The sequence below is a fragment of the Miniopterus schreibersii genome, assembly GCF_964146895.1.
Source record: "Miniopterus schreibersii genome assembly, chromosome: 17".
Classification (NCBI taxonomy): Eukaryota; Metazoa; Chordata; class Mammalia; order Chiroptera; family Miniopteridae; genus Miniopterus; species Miniopterus schreibersii.
In genome coordinates, this window is record NC_138117.1 from 44,187,275 (window position 1) to 44,206,511 (window position 19,237).

At 57.6% G+C, this 19,237-nt stretch overlaps 3 protein-coding genes across 36 annotated transcripts in view; all 3 read right to left on the minus strand.

Moving 5' to 3' along the window:
- CPSF1 (cleavage and polyadenylation specific factor 1) overlaps positions 1 to 3,670 on the minus strand; it is an 11,218-nt gene extending 7,548 nt beyond the window's left edge. For 2 of the 3 annotated variants that reach the window (XM_081116298.1, XM_081116297.1), the window contains exons 1-3: positions 3,390 to 3,627; positions 261 to 288; positions 27 to 169 (exon numbers count right to left, since the gene is read on the minus strand). In XM_081116298.1, coding sequence (XP_080972424.1) covers positions 27 to 169; positions 261 to 288; positions 3,390 to 3,533 — 315 coding nt within the window. In that variant the 5' untranslated portion in view covers positions 3,534 to 3,627. Of the gene's footprint in view, positions 1 to 26; positions 170 to 260; positions 289 to 3,389 lie in introns of all 3 variants that reach the window. The other variant, XM_081116299.1, reaches the window with a different exon arrangement.
- A 1,549-nt stretch (positions 3,671 to 5,219) lies between these two features.
- SLC39A4 (solute carrier family 39 member 4) lies at positions 5,220 to 11,255 on the minus strand. Of its 2 annotated transcripts, XM_081116856.1 has the most exons (12): positions 9,267 to 11,255; positions 8,576 to 8,860; positions 7,863 to 8,058; positions 7,631 to 7,773; positions 7,371 to 7,542; positions 6,866 to 7,038; positions 6,534 to 6,695; positions 6,331 to 6,456; positions 6,115 to 6,169; positions 5,874 to 6,026; positions 5,604 to 5,791; positions 5,220 to 5,506 (listed from the first exon to the last, which is right to left on the minus strand). In XM_081116856.1, the coding sequence occupies exons 1-12, from the start codon at positions 9,456 to 9,458 to the stop codon at positions 5,378 to 5,380; spliced, it is 1,974 nt and encodes a 657-aa protein (XP_080972982.1). In that variant the 5' UTR covers positions 9,459 to 11,255; the 3' UTR covers positions 5,220 to 5,377. The 2 variants fall into 2 exon arrangements, with proteins under 2 accessions (XP_080972982.1, XP_080972983.1); XM_081116857.1 differs by lacking the exon at positions 6,534 to 6,695.
- Positions 11,256 to 13,766: 2,511 nt separating this feature from the next.
- On the minus strand, positions 13,767 to 19,146 carry VPS28 (VPS28 subunit of ESCRT-I). Of its 31 annotated transcripts, none has more exons than XM_081117454.1 (11): positions 19,047 to 19,136; positions 18,054 to 18,424; positions 16,746 to 16,870; positions 16,161 to 16,189; positions 16,026 to 16,063; positions 15,728 to 15,817; positions 14,929 to 15,034; positions 14,747 to 14,848; positions 14,354 to 14,407; positions 14,151 to 14,242; positions 13,767 to 14,072 (listed from the first exon to the last, which is right to left on the minus strand). In XM_081117454.1, the coding sequence occupies exons 3-11, from the start codon at positions 16,780 to 16,782 to the stop codon at positions 13,955 to 13,957; spliced, it is 666 nt and encodes a 221-aa protein (XP_080973580.1). In that variant the 5' UTR covers positions 16,783 to 16,870; positions 18,054 to 18,424; positions 19,047 to 19,136; the 3' UTR covers positions 13,767 to 13,954. The 31 variants fall into 31 exon arrangements, with proteins under 31 accessions (XP_080973580.1, XP_080973607.1, XP_080973606.1 ...); XM_081117481.1 differs by having other exon boundaries at positions 16,746 to 16,826; positions 18,054 to 18,315; positions 19,047 to 19,134; XM_081117480.1 differs by having other exon boundaries at positions 18,054 to 18,149; positions 19,047 to 19,132.
- Between the last annotated feature and the right edge of the window lie 91 nt (positions 19,147 to 19,237).

Below are 19,237 nucleotides of genomic sequence, written 5' to 3' on the forward strand. Positions count from 1 at the left end.
GGACCCCCGCCAAGCCCACCGCCCACCTTGGCATCTTTGAAGCTCAGCAGCAGGGCATCCCTCTTGGCGCCCACCAGCTGCACGCTGGCCATGGACATGACGTTGCCAAAGAAGGAGAAGGATGCCACCAGTTCCAGCTTTTCCCGGTGCTCCCGGTGGGCCTTCCCCTCTGGGGGAGAGGCAGTGAGTACAGGTTTGGTTCCCTTGCCCCAGCCACCCACCCTTAAGCACGTGGCCAGGACAGCTATCCATGTGCTCACCTGTGCTCCTGTCATTCTTGGTCGGTGCCTGGAGGAAGAAGCGGGGTGGGGGGTGGGGGGGAATGAAGAGACACACTGCTACCACCGGTGGCCCCGCCTCATGGAAGGACAACAGGAAAAGACCACCCAGGATTGGCCATGCCCCCGGCAGCCCTGACTGAACCCTCAGTGTGGTGAGAAGCACGAGACCAGGCTTCTGGAGACAGCCATGCACACCGAAACCCAACACGCACAAAGCCTCGCTCACTTCTGAGTACCCAATCTGGCCACAGGCTTCTCCTGAGGAACCCAACCCAAGCGGGGACCACACAGGGTCAGAGGCTGTGGACAGCCACTCTATGCACCCCAAATCTGCCTGGCTCTGCCCCCCAGAAGTGAAACATGGGACTACAGAATAAAGAGTAAGGGTATAAAAAGGCTAGAACAAGGGTTCCGTGTCATTTTGAGCAAAAGTACTCATTTGAGCCTGACTGCCATAAATCAAGGAGGCCTACTGTCATCTCTAATGTAACTAATGAGGAAATGACACAAAATGTATAACTAAAAACCAGTAGAGAAAACAAAATGAAATAAAAACGTGATTAATCCAAAATAAAGCCAAGAAGAAGGAAACAGGAAGAAATAAGAAACAAGCAGAAAGACACAGTGGGTCATTCACACCCAACTACACAGAATATCACTTCCCATGTAGACAAACCCGTCAATGAGAACACACATTACTATTGGACAAAGTGGATCTTAAGGCAAAAAGTATTAGAGGCCCTGCCCAGTAGCTCAGGTGGTTAGAGCTTCGTCCTGATACATCAAGGTTGCAGGTTCTATCCTGGTCAGGACACATACAAGAATTAACTAATGATGCATAAACAAGTGGAACAAATCGATGTCTCTCTCTCTCTCCCCCTTCCTCTCTCAAATCAATAATAAAAAAAAAAAGTACAAAAAGCTTGTACAATTAAAAAAAAGTATTAGAGATAAAAAGAGATATTTCATGACTAAAAGGTCAGTTCAAAAGTAAAAAATACTAAAAAAAAAATAAGTATAATACTATTCTAAGTCTGTCTCACATGTACCTAATAATGCAACTTTAAAATACAGACACACACACAATTCTTTGTAATCCTGTCAGGCAAGTGCACCATCTCATTCATCTTTAAAATTACCTTGGATATTCTTTTCCTTTAAAATGTTTTTTATTGAGCCCTGCTCGGTTTGGCTCAGTAGTTAGAGCGTTGGCCCGCGGACCAAAGGGTGCCAGGTTCGATTCCAGCCAAGGGCACGTACCTCAGTTGCAGGCGTGGCCCCGGTGGGGGCTCAAGCGGGAGGCAACCATTTGATGTGCCTCTCTCACACTGATGTTTCTCTCTTTCTCTCCCCCTCCCACTCTCTGAAAAAAATAAAATAAGATCTAAAAAAAAAAGTTTTTTATTGATTTCAGAGGAAGGGAGAGGGAGAGAGAGATAGTAACACCAATGAGAGAGAACCATTGATCCGCTGCCTCCTACACGCCCCCTACTGGGCACCCGGGCATGCGCCAACAGGAATGGGGCCTCAACCACTGAGCGACACTGGCCCAGCTACCTCAGATATTAATTTTTGTGTCTTTCATGTAAATTTGAGAATCAGATTACTAAATCTAGTGAGAAACCTTATTGCAAATTTGAGACAAAGTTTATGAATTAATTTGGGAACAGTTGACATCCCTACAATGAGAATTCCCATTCATAACTACTACATATTTTCTATTTACTTGGGACTTTTATTAATTTCAATAAAGTGCTATATAGTTTTTCCTCCCAAAAGTCGTGGGGTCCTTTCTTGCTGATGGCTGTCACACTACACCTGCCCTTCCCCCCCAACTTCTCCATCCTCTGCGCAACCTCACAGAGACCAGGAGTCCCCACGGTCCAGGCTGTGCCCTGGCCAAACTCCCAACCCACTCACAGATGTGTGCGACCATGGGAACAGAGGTTGTTTGAAGCTCCAGGCCAGTTTGTTCTGGAGCCATGACTAAACCCTCTCTCCCACTCAAGGACCCCTGCCAACCTCTCCTTCTGCATCTCTTCCCATCCCACACTTTACTCCCAGGTGTGAGAACTGGCAAGCTTTCCTGGAAAGGGCCAGAGAGCAAATACCTGACTTAGGCTTTGCAGTCACATCTAGTCTGTTGAGGGTTCTTCTTTGGTGTTTTATATCTCTTTAAGGATGCAAAAAGCTTCCTTAAGGCTCAGTGGGCTATGGCCCACAAACCGTGCTCCCGTGGCTCATTCCCTTGGTGCAAATATGTGCTCCTCTATTGCTCATCTTCGAAAAGACTCTTCTTTTCCTGCCAGTTACTACTCCATCCCTTCCTTTCCTGTGCACAAAACTCCCTCAGAGAGCTGTCCATGCTCAACTGACCAACTCTCCCCTTCCCCTCTACATCCCAAACCAACTTTGCATGCCCTCCCCACCCTCAACTGCTCGGGCCTCTGCAGGGGATGTTCCTACTGGCTGGAGCACCCTCCACTTGCCATTCTTGAGCCTGGCTAAGTCTTACTCCCCCTTTAAGAATAGATAAGAAGTTGCCTCTTTCAAGAAGCCTTTCTGGACCAACATGCCCTTCAGCAACCAAAGCACCCCTCCATTTCCTCTATTGATGAGTTCACTGCACTTCACTAAAACTGCCGCCAACAGTGTCCCCACCCTAAATCCTGCCTGTTCCCTTTGCCAGAATGTTCTTCCCTGACACTTCTACTCTGCCTCAGAGAGGCTCTCCTGGTCAGCCAGCTGGAAATACTCCATTGTCTGTTTTCTCCGTCGCACTTGTTGGAATCTACAAGTGTGCTTACACGTGTGTCTTTATTTAGGGGAAGTTCCCCTACCCCGTTCTGTTCACCACGGTACGTCTACTACCTACCCCACAGCAGGTGTTCATACCACTTAATTTGTTGGTAAAACAAAAGAGCTAATATGATGCACGAGGGCAGGGCGCATGCCCACAGCAGCGAAGGGCGGGGGGGGGGAGGTAGGGTCACGCAGCAGCTCCGAGCTCAGACGCTGCAGACCAACTGGCCTCTCGGTCCGCACCGGGGCACCGCCCCGCGGGCCCTGGGCGGTGGAGGGGCGGGAGCCGGCGTGGCGCGGGCCTACCTCGGCGTCGCGGTTCAGGCGGTACACGTAGAGCTGCGAAGTCCCGGCCACCACGAGGTTGCGCTCGCTGTTGTTGAAGAAGTTGCAGTACATGGAGAACTCGAGCCCGGTGGGCGGGTGCGCCTGCTTGTACACGGCGTACATGGCGCCGAGTCCGGGCTGCGCAGGGCCAAGGCTCCGGAGCGAGCACGCCGCCGCGACCACCGCTCCCCTGGCGGTTGGAGCCGGCGCGCGGGGGACCGGGACGGCGGCGAACGCGGTCCGGCCGGGCCCGGAAGCTGAGCGCGGAGGTTCCCGGCTCCGGCGCCTGCGCAGTGCCCCCGTGGTGGAGCGGCTGCGGGGCGACAGCGGCCCCTGGCGGCGGCGGGTTTCACAGCTAGCGCCCCGACTCGGGGTCCGGCGGAGGGGAACGCGGCGACCGGGTGGAGGCGGGGAGGGTGCGACGGCTCCGGCCGGCCGGTCCCTGCCTGGCCCGGGACGGGGCCGCGCACGCTCTGCGCGCAGGAAGCGGCGAGCCTCGTGGCGCGGGGCCGCGAGGGCAGGGCCGCCCCGCGCCCCGTCGCCGCTGTGTGCCCACCGCCGTCCCCACCAGAACGGCGCCGAAGGCTCCCAGTCCGTGGCACCCGGGGCCACGCGCTGGCCGGTCCCCCCACCGCGCCCACTTCCTCCCCGCGCTGGGCGAGCCCCTCCCCTAGCACAGCGATTTTCTCCCGGTCTTGCCCCCTCCCCAGGCCCCGCACAATTGGACCCGGGAGCCAGGACCTCGCACAGCCAAGCAGACCTTTCCTCCCTTGGTAGGGAGTCACCCCAGATACACTGGGACTTAGAAACGGAATCATAAGAAAGAAAACAAGAGCTCGGCTGGTGTGGCTCAGCGGTTGAGCATCGACCCAGGATCCAGGAGATCGCGGTCGGGACTCCCGGGTGTGGGCGCGACCCCCAGTGGGGGGCGTGCAGGGGGCAGCTGATCAACGACACTCTCATCATTGATGTTTCTCTCTCTCTCTGAAATCAATAAAGATATATATTTTTAAAATAATAATAAAAAGAAAAATACATTTTAAAAAAATAAAAAAAGAAAGGAAACAAAGTATAGTCACACCCGAGAAAATGGCATATAAATATATGCGTATTGCATGCAATTTGGCCCGCTGGCTCACGTCAGCAACAAGGCTCGGAATCTGGACTGTGGAGCTGTGCACAAAGGGGCCACTTGGATGTTCAGGCGTGTGTGTGACCCCTGAGCCACACCAAACCCCTTCAAAAGTCATAAGAAGTCCTGAAGCCAGGACTGTGAGGATGTGCTGGAGGAGGCAACAGAGGCAGAACCCTAACTCTCAGCATTCATGTCACATGGACAGTCACAGCACCCACCTCACAGGACACCAGTGAAAACTGAGCAAGTCTGTGCCCACAGGACTGTCAGACTGGCCTGGCAAGTGCCCTAACAAGTGAACAAGAACTCATCTGTGTGAGAGAGGTGGTCAGGGCTCAGAGAGAGAAATACGCTAGAAGGAGCACAGCCCTGAGGAGGGCAGTGGGATGTAGGGTGCAGCTCCAACCCAGGCAGAGGGGCCGGAAGTCACAGACTGGCAGTGGGAAGGCCAAGGTGGGCCCACCTGGTGGGTCCTCTTCATCAGTGGAGTTGCTTGGGAGGGAGGATGATGGACTAGAGGATGGTCTGAGGCTAGGGTGCTGGCTGCCTGGAAGCCCCTGAACACAGCTATGTTGGCTTCTCATCAGAAACTCTGGCACTGCCCCACTCATCACTCATCAGCCTTTCTTGGTGAAAGACCATTCCCTCTCAGCAGGAAGAGCAGATTGGGAAACTAGGGCAGGAGTATCTTTATTGAAACCGAGCTGCTGGGGCATGGGAGAGGGTGATTCTCAAAGGCCTGAGGCTCTCCAGGTACCAGCTGTAGGTCCAAGGGGCTGAGACAACATAGGGCCAGGAGCCAGACTCAAGGCCCAAGAGTGGGGAGGAAGCGTCAGAAGGTGATGCTATCCTCATACAGAGACAGCAGCAGCAGGATGGCCCAGCCGCCCAACAGGCCCACGTTGTGCAGCAGGAAGAGGAGCCAGGGCCGCCGGTCCTGCACTCTCAGCATGGCTGGGAGCTGAGGAGGTAGACATTGGGTCAGCAGTCAGCCGAGCATTCCGCTCAGCTCCCTGCCAGGGAAGCCCCCTCCACGCCCTCACGCCTTCTGTCCTGACCATGTCGCAGAGTGCCACGTAGAGGAAGAGACCGATGGCTACTGCCAAGATCCAAGACTCGCTCTCCTCACCGACGCCCACTGCTAGTGCAACGTAGAGGCCAGCGAAGGAGGTGAGCGCCGAAGTCAAGTTCAGCAGCAGTGCCCGGGGCACCGACAGCCCAGAATGCAGGAGGGCCGCAAAGTCCCCTGGGGCAGGCAGATTGGGGTCAGGCGGTCCAGTGCACCACTCTCCATGGCAGTCCCAGAGTCCCAGCCCTGCATTCCTCACCCAGCTCGTGTGGCACCTCATGGCAGAACACTGCCAGGGAGGTGGCCAGCCCAGTCTTCCAGGAAGACGAGAAGGCAGCGCCCAAGGCCAGCCCATCAGCGAAGTTGTGCAGGCTGTCGCCTAGCGTGATCATGTAGGGCAGCAGCCTCAGCTCTGCAGGTGTAGGAGGCATGGGTCTGCGTAGGCCTGGCTGCCACCAAACCCCTGGCCCCCAACCCTCTGGGGCCTCCGCAGGACTCACCTGGGCTCAGTCTCTGGGGCTTAGGACTGAGTGGCTCAGGGCTCTCCTCCACCACCTGGAGGGGAGTGTCCATGTGCATGAGCCCCTGGCCAGGCCTGGTGGGCTGGGGCACCAGATCAGCCTCAGAGGCCAGGGGCAGGAACCCTGGGATGGGGGCTGGGAGTGTAGGTGCTGGAAGTGCCCTCATAGAGGGGGCACTTTGTGGGGGAGGCTCACCAGGTCTGCATGGGAGCTCTCATGGGGCTGTTTGGGCTGCCGGGGCTCCCTGGGCGCTAGCTGCAGAGACATGCCATGGCTGTGGCCGCTGTGGCCAGTGTGACTACGGGGCTCGTCCTTCAGGTCCTGTGGGGACAGCAGCTCAGGGCCTGTTATACCTCCTCCCCATCCACCTAACCCCATCCAGTCCCGACAAACCTGACCTCAGGGTCCAGGGGCAACAAGAGGTCACAGAGTTTCTCAAACAGGAAGAAGGTGTAGAGGCCCCCAAGTGCAACCAGGAGGCGCCAGATGGGCTGTGGGCCGTGGTGGTGGTTGTCCCCTCCAAGCTCACTGTGCCTGCCATGCTGGTGCAACCCCAGAACCTGGTGGGGGGGGAGGCTGCTGGGCTGGCTGCCTCAGGGTCTCCCTCCCACAGATGAAGAAGAGGGGTTAGGGTTTAGGGAAGGGCATCAGGACAGTGGGCCTGGAAGGAGGACCAAGCAGGGGAGTCCCTGGGGTGGGGGAGGGAGGGTCCTGGCCAGTTTGGGCTGACCTTGGGTGTCAAGTGCAGGAGGGCATCTCCGGTGAGCGCACCCACGGCCATGCCCAGGAAGGTCTGGACGATGTAGTGGGTGGTTGAGCTGCAGCCAGTGCAGATGAGAAGCAGGAGGCCGAAAACCGAGCAGAGGCAGATGAGCAACGTGGCCAGAGAGCTGTACAAGTACTCTGCAGGAGGGCAATGAGGACCCAGGTGAGAGCCTCCCTCTCAGCCTTCCCAGGGGAGGGTGTGTGGGGGCTTCCAGGAATGAGCAGGAGCTCACCAGGGCTGTAGGTGGACAGGTACCGGCCAGGCCTCTGCTCGTGCCCCATCCCCCTGGACCGCAAAGCTCCATCGTCCTCCCTTGCAGGCTCCCCCACATTTCCCTGTGACCCCTCTACTCCACTGTCTCCTCCCACCAGCCCAGCACTTAGTCCCTCCTCCCTGGGCAGCCCCACCACCATGTGGCTAGCATCCCTGGGAACAGCCAGGCAGGCAGGCTGGGGAGACAGGCACTCACTCTCTGCCTGGCTGAGCTGGTCCTGGGTGGGCTGGCTGGGGTGGGGGCTGCAGGCTCCACTCAGCTGCTGCTGGAGCAGGGCAGGGCTCAGTTGGGCCCAGGCCTCTGGGGTCACCCCAGTCTTTTCAGACAGCCCATACACAGCCAACACATCCTTGGCACTCAGGCATACCTGGTAGGTGGCAGGACTGGGGGTCAGGGACCTGAGCAGGCCCGGGAGACCCCACCTCTCCCCAGGACTATGGCATCAGGCTGCTCACTGTGTCCCACATGCTGGAGCTGCTGTTGGTGGTGGCAAGGTTGGCCCTCTTTCCCAGATGATGGTGGTGATCGTAGTCACTGTGGTCACCAAGGGTCTTGGCCACTCCACCCACCCCCAGGCGCTGCATCAAGGCCGCCAACTCTGGCAGAGAGGACAGAAACAGTCTGCATGGGCTCTGGCTCTCCCCTCCCCAGGGGCATGTCCTGCTCAGAGGCCTGCCCAGGCCTCACCATCCAGTGTGATGTTGGGAGTGTCACCGCGGTGCTGCCGGAACACGAAATCCACAAAGTACTGAGGGTTCGGCAGAGTGTGGAAGCAGGACCCATTTCTGACATGGTCCAGCAGAGCAGCCAGCACAGGGCCAGGGCCGCCGGGATGCCCTGCCCCCGCCACCTCGTCTAGCAGCTGAGGCAGGTCCACACAGCCCTGGGGGAGGAGCCGGGCCTCAGCTTCAATTCCAGTGTGGCCCTCCTGGCCTCCAGCACTACCATCACCCCTAGTGCCCCTGGTTCCGTGACCCCAGGATCTAGCCCAGAGTAGCCTCCTCAGAGCACCACCCCTTCCTGCTCACTTAAGACCTGGGCTGGGCTCCTCCTCTCCCTGGGGCCATAGGCCTTCTGCTCCCTTGGTTCAGCTGGCCTGTGCCGCCACCCCTGGGCTTCTCCCGGTGGCCCTTGGAGCCTCTCAGCCCCTGTCCCCCAGTGAAGGCCCCTCTCCCGAAGCCCCTGCCATGCTCAGTGGTGAACATCCATGGTAACCCCCCAGCCAAGTCCACCCTTCTGAGTGTGTCCCTAGATTCCCCCAGGTGCCCAGCAAAACTTGGCAGACCATTCTATTCACCACAGCTGGATGCAAACCCCTGAGTGGGTCCCCTCTCCGATCCCCGTTTGGTCCAGCTTGCGCCCTCCTCACCCACCCCAGACTGGCCTGCCTGGGCCCTCACCTCCTCTGCAGTAGGCAGGCCAGTGGTCTGGACCTGAATCCTCCGCAGCAGCCTGCTCAGGCCTGGGATCAGGGCCTTGGGGCTCTCGAGCAGGGCCAAAAGATGGTCAGCTTGGGAGGCCCAGCGGCCAGCCTGAATGTCCTCACACGTGCCTTCAGGGTCACTGAGGTAGAGGGCAGCAGCCGCACTGAGGCGGGCGATGTCTGCGGGCTCCAGGACTGGCCCTGGGGTCAGCCCTGGCTCCTCAGGCCTGCCCAGGGCCAGGAGGTCTTCCACAGATAGGCACTGTGGGCAGAGACAGATGAGCAGGGGCCAGGAGACAGACCCAAGCAGCTGCTTCCCTACAGGGCCACACCCCTTCATCAGTGGCTCCCACTCTCCCCTTGATTACAGGGGTGTACCACAGGGGTCCCAGGAAGGGGTCCCCCATTCCAGGTGGCTTCTCCCTGGAACCACTGCCTGGGGGGCAACAAGAGAGATGGGCCTAGGTTCCCAAAGCTTTATGTCCCCATCATAGCCCCCCATCCCAGGGAGAAGAAGGGTGGGCTTAGAGCTGCAGGCAGGGCCAGGGCACCAGGCCATTTGGCCTCTGCCCGCCTCCTGGAGTTTGCCCAAGCCCTTTGCTGCCAGCCCTTGGGGTGGAGCAGGCAGGGCTGGGCCCGATGGGGGACCTGCCGGGTGGGGCACTTACCTTTCCACACGGCCCTGAGGCACACTGCACACGGGCCGCAAGTGTATTTAACAGGCCACCCAGAGCCATGCAGTCCAGAGCACCCTGGCCCGAAGACAGCGAAGTCAGCAGGTGAGCAGGCGGGGCTGCCGTCGTGGTCACCACCAACACAGTCAGCAGCAGCCCCGGCTTATGCCAGGCCAAGAGCGCCATGCCCAGGCCTCCGATGCTCAGAACTCTGAAGAGGCCGGCACACTGAGGAAGGCTTCGGGCGGAGAGGGCTGCCTGGGGCCAGACTGGGGCTAGGCCCAGGATCTCTCCCAGGTATTTCCTGAAGGGCTCTGTGATTGGCTGTCAGCGGAGTCGCAGATTAACCATTCCAGGGGCAGGTCCTCCCCAAAACGAGGAGCCACTGCCTGTGGGGTGAGAGCTGCCTGGGGCCAGTTTTGGGATAGGTGAGAATCTCTACCAGGCATTTCCTGCTGGGCTCCATGACTGTCTGAAGAGGCATTTGAAGTTGAGCATTCCTGGCACAGATCTCCAAATCCAGGAGCTGTTGCCTGCTGGGGTAAGGGCTGGGCCCCTTCCCCTGGATTTGGTGACCTGGGCATCCACCTGCCTGCCTGCCTGCCGCTCCCCCAAGGTCCTGGGATGTTGCCTCCTACAGCCCTGTTTCTAGAGGCTGCCTCCAAGCAAGGGAGCCTGGGGCAGAGCAGCATGGATACCTCCCTAGGGGTCTTCCCTGGTTCAGGGAGCTGAAGCACCCCAGAGCCTTGAGAATGTGGGGCCCTCTCCTCCTGGGCCCTGGGCTGTGGTTTCCCTGTTGGGGGTGGGCTGGAGTCTAGGGGAACCACTAAGTCATACTCACCTTCCCTAGACCCTCCTGGGAAAATTCCTCAGGAAATGGCCAAAGCCCCACAGGGAACCTGGGTTGATTCCCCTTTGGCACCTGGGGAGGGCCTCTTGGGTGTGGCAACCTGCCCTGCAGGCTCTCTCTCAGACCTTTGACCCCTTGCCTTATCTCTGCAGAGCTGGCACCTGGGGGAAGGGGCAGCCTTGCCTTGTGAAAGGAGCCTCTGGGCGGCCCCCCTGATTAGCCAATCCCTGACCCTGAGCCCTGCCAAGTGTGGCTGGGGTGGGGGAAGTGAAGCTCCAGGACAGCAGGGAGCGCAGGTCCAAGGGCAATACCACAGGGTGACATCTGCAGGGGTGGGGTGAGGGGACAGAAAGAGCCTGGTGGGTTCAGATGATTCCTGGACACCTGGGTCAATGAGGAAGGAAGCTGGATTCAAGCTCCCTTAACACAGTTCTGAAGGCTGAGCCCAAACTGGCCTTTTTCCATCCCTCCTGTGCCAGGACCCACTGGCTGGCTGGAGCCCAGGGACCAGGCTGCAGCTCAGGCCACCCACTGCTCAGGGGTCTATTAGCTTCCAGACAAAGGTCTCAGCCCAGCCTTCCTGTCCTGCCTGAGCCCTTGAAGGTCTGGTTCATGCTGGCAGGCCCCTTGGCAGACTCTCAGGCCTCAGTGGACCTTAGAGCTGGTCCACTTTCCTCCAGCCCCCACCCTCTTCCTGCCAGTGCCCTCTCCCTCGCTCAGAGCATCATCAGCTATCCCTGGACTGGTGCTGGGCTGTCTAATGGGTGCCAGACCCTCTCCTTCATCCCCAGGTCCCACTGGCATCATGCCATCATCTAATAAACGCATTGTATTCACTCCTGTCTTCAAACATACACCCATGTCCATAGCAGCATTATGCACAGTGTTAGGGACAGGAGGGAGAAATAGAACAGTGGGGACACCCTGGCAGGTTTGGCTCAGTGGTTAGAGCATCGGCCCGCGGACTGAACGTTCCAGGGTTCAGTTCTGGCCAAGGGCACAGACCTTGGTTGCAGGCTTAATCCCTGGTTGGGAGGCAACCAATCGATGTGTCTCTCTCCTACCTCTCTTTCTCTCTCCCTCTCTCCCCCTTCCATTTGCTCTGAAAAGCAGTGGAAAAAATATCCTTGAGTGAGGATAAAAAAATTAAAAAAAAGATTAAATAAAAAAAGAATAGTGGGGTCTAGCTGTAATTATGAGAAATATTAACCATGCTCTGTTAACCGTGATTGTTTTGTTCTGATTAGAGAAAGCACATTCCGACCTGGCTGGAGTCACACATTGGGGACCAATGTGGTCCTTCGTCCTTACTGTTGTCTTCATGGGAAGATTAACAGCCTTGCTGCTGAAACAATAGAGTCCCGTGGGTGTCAGCCCTTTACAAACCCCCAGCCTGCATTTTCTGTAACCTGTAACTATTATATCCATTCTTATTCCTTTGCCCACTTCCCCGTGTAACCTGTGTCCTTCCATCCAATATAAGCAGCTGGCTCACAGTGGTGCTGGTGGGGAGAGCAGGTTTTTGTGGATGACCTGCAGCTCTCCCATGCTGCCAGCAATACTGGAAATAAAAGGCTCATATATGATTCAACCCAGTCTCTGCTTAATTGGCTCCAGTAGCAACAGGCAGCTCAGAGCTCAGACCCATTCGTTGTCCGGTTTCATCAGCATCCAAAATGTGGACAAACCAGGTATCCATTCACAGATGGATAAATGAAATGTGGAATACTGTACTACTCGGCCTTAAAAGCACGGGGAATTCTGGCACATTATGCTGAGTGAGAGAAACCTGCCCCTGCCCCTCCCTAGAGCCTCCCTCTGAGACCTTTGACCCCTGGCCTTATCTCTGCCTAGCTGGCACATGGGGGAAGGGGCAGGCCCCAGGGAGCCAGCCGACACCCCTGCCCAGGTTTCAGATCAGACTTGTTTTCTGGAGGGAGCCCCTGGGCAGCTCCCTCCAACCTGGTTCAACACCCTCAGACCCCTGATCCAGAACTCTGGGAAGTGTGGCTGGGGTGGGGGAGAAGCTCCAGGGGAACAGGGGGCCCAGGTCCAAGAACTCTGTCCCCAGTGTCCTGTAGTGCCTAGGGCAGGGCTTCAGGATAAGGGCAGTGTCCTGGGCCTGGGGTTAAGGGTTTCTTTCTCCTGCTCACCTCGCTCGCATACAAAATGTGGTCTCTCCATTTGATGCAATATTATTCAGCCTTAAAATGGAAGAAAACTGTCACATGCTACATGGATGAACCTTGAGGACATGATGCTAAGTGAGATAAGCCAGTCACAAAAGGACAGATACTATCGGATTCCACTTACATGAGGCACTAGTCAAAATGCTGGAACAGAAAGTAAGATGGTAGGTGCCAGTGGCTGGGCAAAGGAACAGGAAGTTTAATGGGGAGAGTTTGAGTTTGAGAAGATGAAGTGTGTTCTGGAGACAACTGGTGGCAACTGTTGCACACCAAATATACTTAATGCCACCGAAGTTTAAAAAGGCAGATTTGATGTTTTATATATTTTATTGCAATTAAAAAAGAAAAAGAAAAATAGACCAGAACAAACTTCCCTGGTCCTCTGCCCCTTCAGCACACCTTGGGGACTCTGGAACTGGCAGCCTCTCCCAGGCTCCCCAGAAGGTCCTTCTTGTCAAGTCACTGACAGCCCCACAGGCCAGACCCAAGGTTGCTTTCCCTAGTCTCAGTCTCCCTGGGCCCAGTGGCTCTTCCACTGCCTGGAGCCTCTCTGGATCTCCTCCCTGAGCCAGGGCTCCCATTCAACTCTTTTGCTGGCCTTTCTATCCCCAGTCTCCAAGCACAGACCTTAGACCTACTGGATAGAATTCTGGGCACCCATGATTGTAGGCATTAGCCCAGGAGACACTGAGCCTTCATCCTGCATGCTTCCCTCTGTTAAGGCAGCCTCTCATGTCCAGCCACCCACCTGACAACTCCCCTGGATGGTCAGAAAGACAAGTCCAATTTGCCCTGTGCAAACTGGGCTCTGGCCTCACCCTCATGGATCCCCTGCTCACTGCAGGTGTCCACATTTCTCCAGGAGTTCTTGCACCACTCAGGCACCAAGATGCGGTATCATCCTGGACTGCCTCTCCACCACATCCAGCCCAGCAGCAAACACTACGGGTACACTGCTCAGCACAGTCCATGCCCAGAACCCTCTGGCAGACACTGGCTCTGAGACCCCCCACCCTCTGTCACCCTGTCTCTGCTCTTTCCCTCGTAAAACACAAGTTAAGATGTCTTCTTTCACTGCCTCTAGTTGCCATAGATGGCAAGAAGCACCATTAAAAAAGACAAAATGCGATAATTAAGCTCTGGCTTGTCCCTTATCCAATGCCACAGTTGCTAAAAGGTGAAACAATGCATCTTGGAATCCAGAGCCTTGGTCTCACGGTTTGTTGCTGTTGGCCTGGGCAGCTGCCACACCTGGCCCAGGTGGAGGCTTGATCACTCCTGTTGCTTGTCCAGGCAGTGCCCAGCAGGGAGGCTGCTGCCCCTAAAGTGGCACCCAGGCCCTTCCCTGATTAACGGTGCTTAAAACCTGGGTGTTCCAGACGGCAGGATCCCACACAAGGCCCAGAGGGCAGGCAAACATGCAAGGCAGGTCTGGGTGGGTGACCACAGCAGCAGGAAGGTTAGAAAACATCTTTATTGTGGGGAGGGGGGTCAAGACACTGTGGACAGACACACAGACAGGGCTGCTATGCAAAGTCCAGGGGTCCAAGGAAAGCAGAAATCATCCTGGGAGGCTGTGGCTCCCACTGGGCTGGACTGAAAGCCCCCTGCTCTGTGCACCTGGGGCAGGGAGGCCACGGGACTCAGGCATGCAGGAAGCGGTTGAAGGCGTTGTAGGCCGACTCCAGGTCGAAGAGCATCTGGCGCACTTGAGAGTCGTCCAGCTCATCGGAGGCAGACATGCCACTCAGTGTCTGCAGCCTGGGGAGGTGGGGGCACAGCGCTGGAGGGTGTGCACCAAGGGCCTCCCCGGGCTGCCAGGAAGGGCCATACACTCACCACTGGCTGACCGTCTGGCGGCCCTCGAAGTCAGGAGGCAGGTGGCTCATGCGGTGCATAGTCTCCATCAGCTCCCGCAAGTCAGGCTGGATCTGCAAACACGTGGCTCTGTGAGACCAACTTCCCTGAAGCCGTGCCCCGCCCCCACCCCAGGCTCAGGGCCCACCCACGCTGTCCCCCCCACCCCACCCGGGGAGGTGCACCTCATCCATGGCGCGGATCTCCAGGCGCAGCTTGTCCATCACTGTGATGAAGAGCTGGGGACAAGTGTGTGTATGAGGTAATACCCACCCACCCCAGGGGCCAAGGGTGGGTGTCCCCTCACAGGGTCTGGCCCAGGCTGGGTCTCCCAGCTCCTCTGGCCTTAGGAACTCATCCTTCCCCTCTGCAACCTCGGATGTCTGGTCACTCCGGCCTCCTCCCACACTTCTGTCCCCACAACCTGGAGGCTCTGCCTGCCGCCTTGACCCTGGGATGGCCAATGTGGGTCTCAAGTGGGGGAGGGGACTCGGGCTTCCTGGACACTCCCAGGGGCACAGCTGCCCACCCACCCCCCCCGGCCCTCCACCTGGCAGGTGGGGCTCCTGGAGACTCACTGAGACGACGTCGGCAATGCAGCGGTTGAGATTTCCCTTGTCATCCTTGATGGTGATGGGGCGGTCCTCCCTCACTCTCTCCATAGCCAGCGGGCAGTCCAACTGGGGGGGGCGTGGGTGTTGGCAAGGCGGCTTCCCAACAGCACCCCTGCTGCCCACCATCCACCCCTCCGCAGACTCACGCGGAACTTGCGGCAGAACTCGTCGATGGAGCTGATCTCTGAGCCCTGAACCTGCCGGAAGGCAGCTTTGTACTGAACCAGGAGACGAGAGCAGGCTGCTGTGTACCTAAGGGGAGGGCCGGAGGTCTCAGCACAGGGCAGCTCTCAGGGAGGGCTGAGGGACGGATTGAAGGTGGGCCACTGAAATAAAGGTCTTCCATTGGGTCTACATAAGAAAAGAGTTCTGGACGAGAGTGTGGGGGGTAATTAAATTATGGCTGCCCCAGGGGACCAGACCTGGACCCTGAAGGTTGGCTCTAAGCCCAGCACTGGGCAGAGGGCCAGCAGTCCCCTCATGCCTGCTCTCCTGGTCCATGCTGGTCATGCCTCCACACCCACTGCCCGTGGTCCTCTGGATGGCCCTTACACACTGAATAAAGGCTCCATGAGCCTTTTGGGTGTCAGGCCTGGCTGGCAGTGCCTCGCAGACCTCCCTCCCAATTCTCCTGCTTGTCTTCCAAAGCCCTCATCAATGAGTACCTCTGCACCCAGGGGAGCAGGCTGGGATGAAACCCCAGGACCAAGGTGGTAGGCACACCTCTCCACAGGGACACTGCAGAAACACCAGGACTTCTCCAGCTGAGAAGGTGCCCAGGCTGCCAGCACCCAGGGGCACCCTCCCAGCCCGACTGGGGAGGCAGATGACTACATGCAGACCCCCTCTCCTCTCTCACTCCTACTGGGCACCCTTGCCCTGGAGGGCAGAAACAAGCTTCCAGGGCCAGGCACCAATCCATGGGCAAGGATGGTGGGCCCTCACTCGTTGGGGGTGACGCAGTCCTTGATGTACGCCTTCTCCAGTGCCTGCATGGTCTTTACAACTGCAAACAGCTCCGCCATGTTGTCATACCTGAAGAGAGTGTGTCCATCAGGCCATGGCCACCGAGGCCCCTAGAGCCCCAAAGCACCAGCCCCACTGGGGTGCAGCTGTGGCGGAGCTCTGAATTTGGCCCAGCCTGACCCCATATCCTCTGGACCCTCAGTGTGGGAGGCTGCTTGGGGGAGGGGGGTTGGCCTGGGAGTATGTGTTGGGGCAGCAGTCTGGGTGCTGGACTCACTTCTCCCGCTCCCTAGCATTCTTGTACAGCTTCACTTCCTGTTGGAGAGAGGGGCAGTGTGTCGGCACCAGGGCAGCTGCTCACGTGGGCATGTGCTGTTATTCAGTGCCAACCAGGCAAGAGCCTGCCACTCACCTCATATAGTTCTGGCTTGTTTCCAGGGGCTGCAACAGAGTAGGCAGAGAGCTGGCAGGCCTGTCCTCCGACCCTGTCCCCTCCTGAGACCACCCCCGTGCTATGTCCCAAAGAGTCCAGAGGGAACTGGAGGATGGGAATTGTATCAGTTTGTGAGGGGACTTGGGCAGAAAACATGCCTCTGGGGCTAGGGAGGCATGTGCCAGGCCTGGCTCCCCACTCCACCACTACTCTTTGGTCACCTCACTCTATGGCAGGGAGACCACACCTTGCTTACAGTACAGTGATGGGGCACAAACGTTTGTCACATGTGCTGTGATTTTTCCTCTGGCTGGGTGATTCTGGGATGCCCAGAACCTCCTGAGGTTCCAGTCATACTAAGGTTGTCACCTCTGTGCCCAGCTGGCCCTGCCTGGAGGATGTCTCTGGGCCCCAGTGATAAAATGCACTAGTCCCTGAGGCTGTATGGGGGAGACACTTATAGATCCCCTCACAACCCCCAGCCACTGCACAGGTCAGTCTCTGCTGCAGTGGCTGAAAGCCTGGGCCCTTCCAGTCCCTGGACCCAGCTTGGAACACACTCACCTCCCATGCCTGGAGTGGCTGGGATCCCGTGAAACATCCTGTAAGCTGAGGTGGCCACAGCAGAGACCTAGGAGCAGAGACCTGGGGAGCAGAACCAGCACCAACTCAAAGGGGACCCCTGACACCTTATGAAGAGAGATGAGAAATAGCAATGAACACACAGGACAGTGAATGCTATGCTGGAAACACCCACCCTGCTCCGGACACTGTCAGGGGGAAGCATCTCAGGAGAGCAGTCATGGCCCTGGGCAAGTAGCTCAGTTGGTTAGAACATTGTTCCGATATACCAAGGTTGGGGGTTTGATCTTTGGTCAGGGCACATACAAGAAAGAATCAACCATTGAATGCATAAATAAATATGTATTTTTTTTCAATAAGAAAAAAAAAAAGAGAGCAATCGTGTACAGAGAAGGGCAGGCTGTTCTGAACCTGGTGACCAGGGGGAAGAGGAGGCAGTAGTATTTGGATGGATGATCTGGAGGGGCGTTTGGGCAGAGGAAACAGCACAGGTAACAGGTTGTTTTTTTTTGTTTCTTTTTTAAGTATGTCTTTATTGATTCACAGAGAGGAAGGGAGGGAGAGACAGAAACATCAATGATGAGAGTCATTGACTGGCTGCCTCCTGCACGCCCCCGACTGGGGATTGAGCCCGCAACACAGGCAATGTGCCCTGACTGGGAATTGACCTGTCATCTCCTGTATCCTAGATTGATGCCCAAATGCTGAGCTGGCCAGGCGGTCTTTTTTTCTTAAATTTTACTTATTAATTTTAGAGAGAGAAGAAGGGAGAGAGACAAACATTTGTTGTTCCACTTACTTATGCATCACTGGGTGATTCCTGTATGTGCCCTGACTGGGGATGAAACCCACAACCTTGGTGTATTGGGCCAATGCTCTAACCAACTGAGCTACAAGGGAGATCTTTTTTTTCATTTTAAATATTGGGTTCTTTTGTTTGTTCGTTTTTTAATTTTAGAGAGGGAAGGGAGAGAGAAACATTCCTGTTTGTGAGAAACATCCATAAGCTGCCTCCTGCATGCCCACCTACTGGGGATTGAGCCTGTGACCCCAGCACGTGCCCTGACTGGGAATTGAACCAGTGACCTTTGGCTGCATGGGATGCTGCTTAACCACTGAGCTACACCAGCCAGAGCACGAAGGTCTTTATATGGGGACTGATTTGGAAGAATAGGCAAGCCAGTGGGGGGGGGGCTTTCTGAGTAAGGAGCCTCCCAGGGTACACAGGAGAGGCAGGCAGGCTGGCAAAGCTCAGTTCTCACAGGTCAGGAGTCTGAGTTTTGTACTAACTTAGCAGGAGCTCCTGGAGGATTGAAGACTGGCTCTTGAGGCTCTGGGTGGGCAGTGGGCGGGAGACAGAAGGGAAGCAGGTAGCCCGAGAATGTCCTGCGGTCAGAAAGTGGATGCAGTGGCTGCGGCCAGTCCCGGAAATGCTCTGGAGGTGGACCCCTCAGGCCCAGTGAAGGATTTGAAACGGGCGAAAAGGAGTCAAGAATGACACTCTTGCTTTTGTCAAATGGCACCGTGACGATAAGGTGAGCAGAGATGGAGGCTGCGGGAAGGGCAGCAGGTTTTCAGGGCAGGCAGGTGTGCAGGTAAGTGTGTCCTGGTTCTGATGAGTTGGGTTTTTGGGCGCAGGCAGCTGCAGTGCTGAGCTAGTGCTATCCCAAGGGGGAGGGGAAGGGCAGTTATGGGGTAAACGAAGAGAGAAAGCAGCCCAGCCCACAGCCCTGGGTCACCCAGCATGCAGGGCTGGGCATAGGGAAGGTCGGATAAGGGCCGGGAGAGCGCAGTGTCGTTCCAGCCAAGCAGCACGTCTCAAAGAAGCCGGGGCCGTGCCGAGAAGGCAGGTGCAGGGACCAGAGCCCCCCGTGGGGACGCGGAGACTATGGAGCGCGCCCTCCCCGGGCCGGGCGGTGTGGAAGCGGATTCCATTCAGCCACGCAAGCCGATGGCCCCTCGTTACAAGTGAATACGCGGCTGCACCTCACAAACCCGACCCTGAGCCACAAAAGCGCGTCTCCAGAGAAGGCTCCGGGCGCGGCTCTAGGTGACGCTCGGCCGCCACCGGGCCGGGCCAGCAATGAGGCGCCCCGAGCCCGGGCCGGCCCGCGGGCCCGCGCCTGGGGCTGTCGCCCACAACCGCCGGGCCCCGAGGCGCCCTCCCGGGCCCCGGGAGAGGAACCCCAAGGAGAGAGCACGGGCGCGAGGCAGGGTGCCCTCCGCGGGCCGCCCACCCCCACCGCGTCAGCGGGCACAACCCGCCCCAGGCCGCGGCCCTACCTGGGCAGGATCCCGGGTCCGCGATGGCGCCGGGGCGGGGCTCCCGCTCGCACGTCCGCGTGCGCGCGCCTCCCTCCCCCGCGCGCGTGCGCCTGCGCGCAAACAGGCCCGCCCCCGCCGGCCCCCAGGGGGCGTGGCCGCGCCTGCCCGGCCCGCGCGGCCGTTTCCCTGCGGCGGAGCCGACCGTCTCC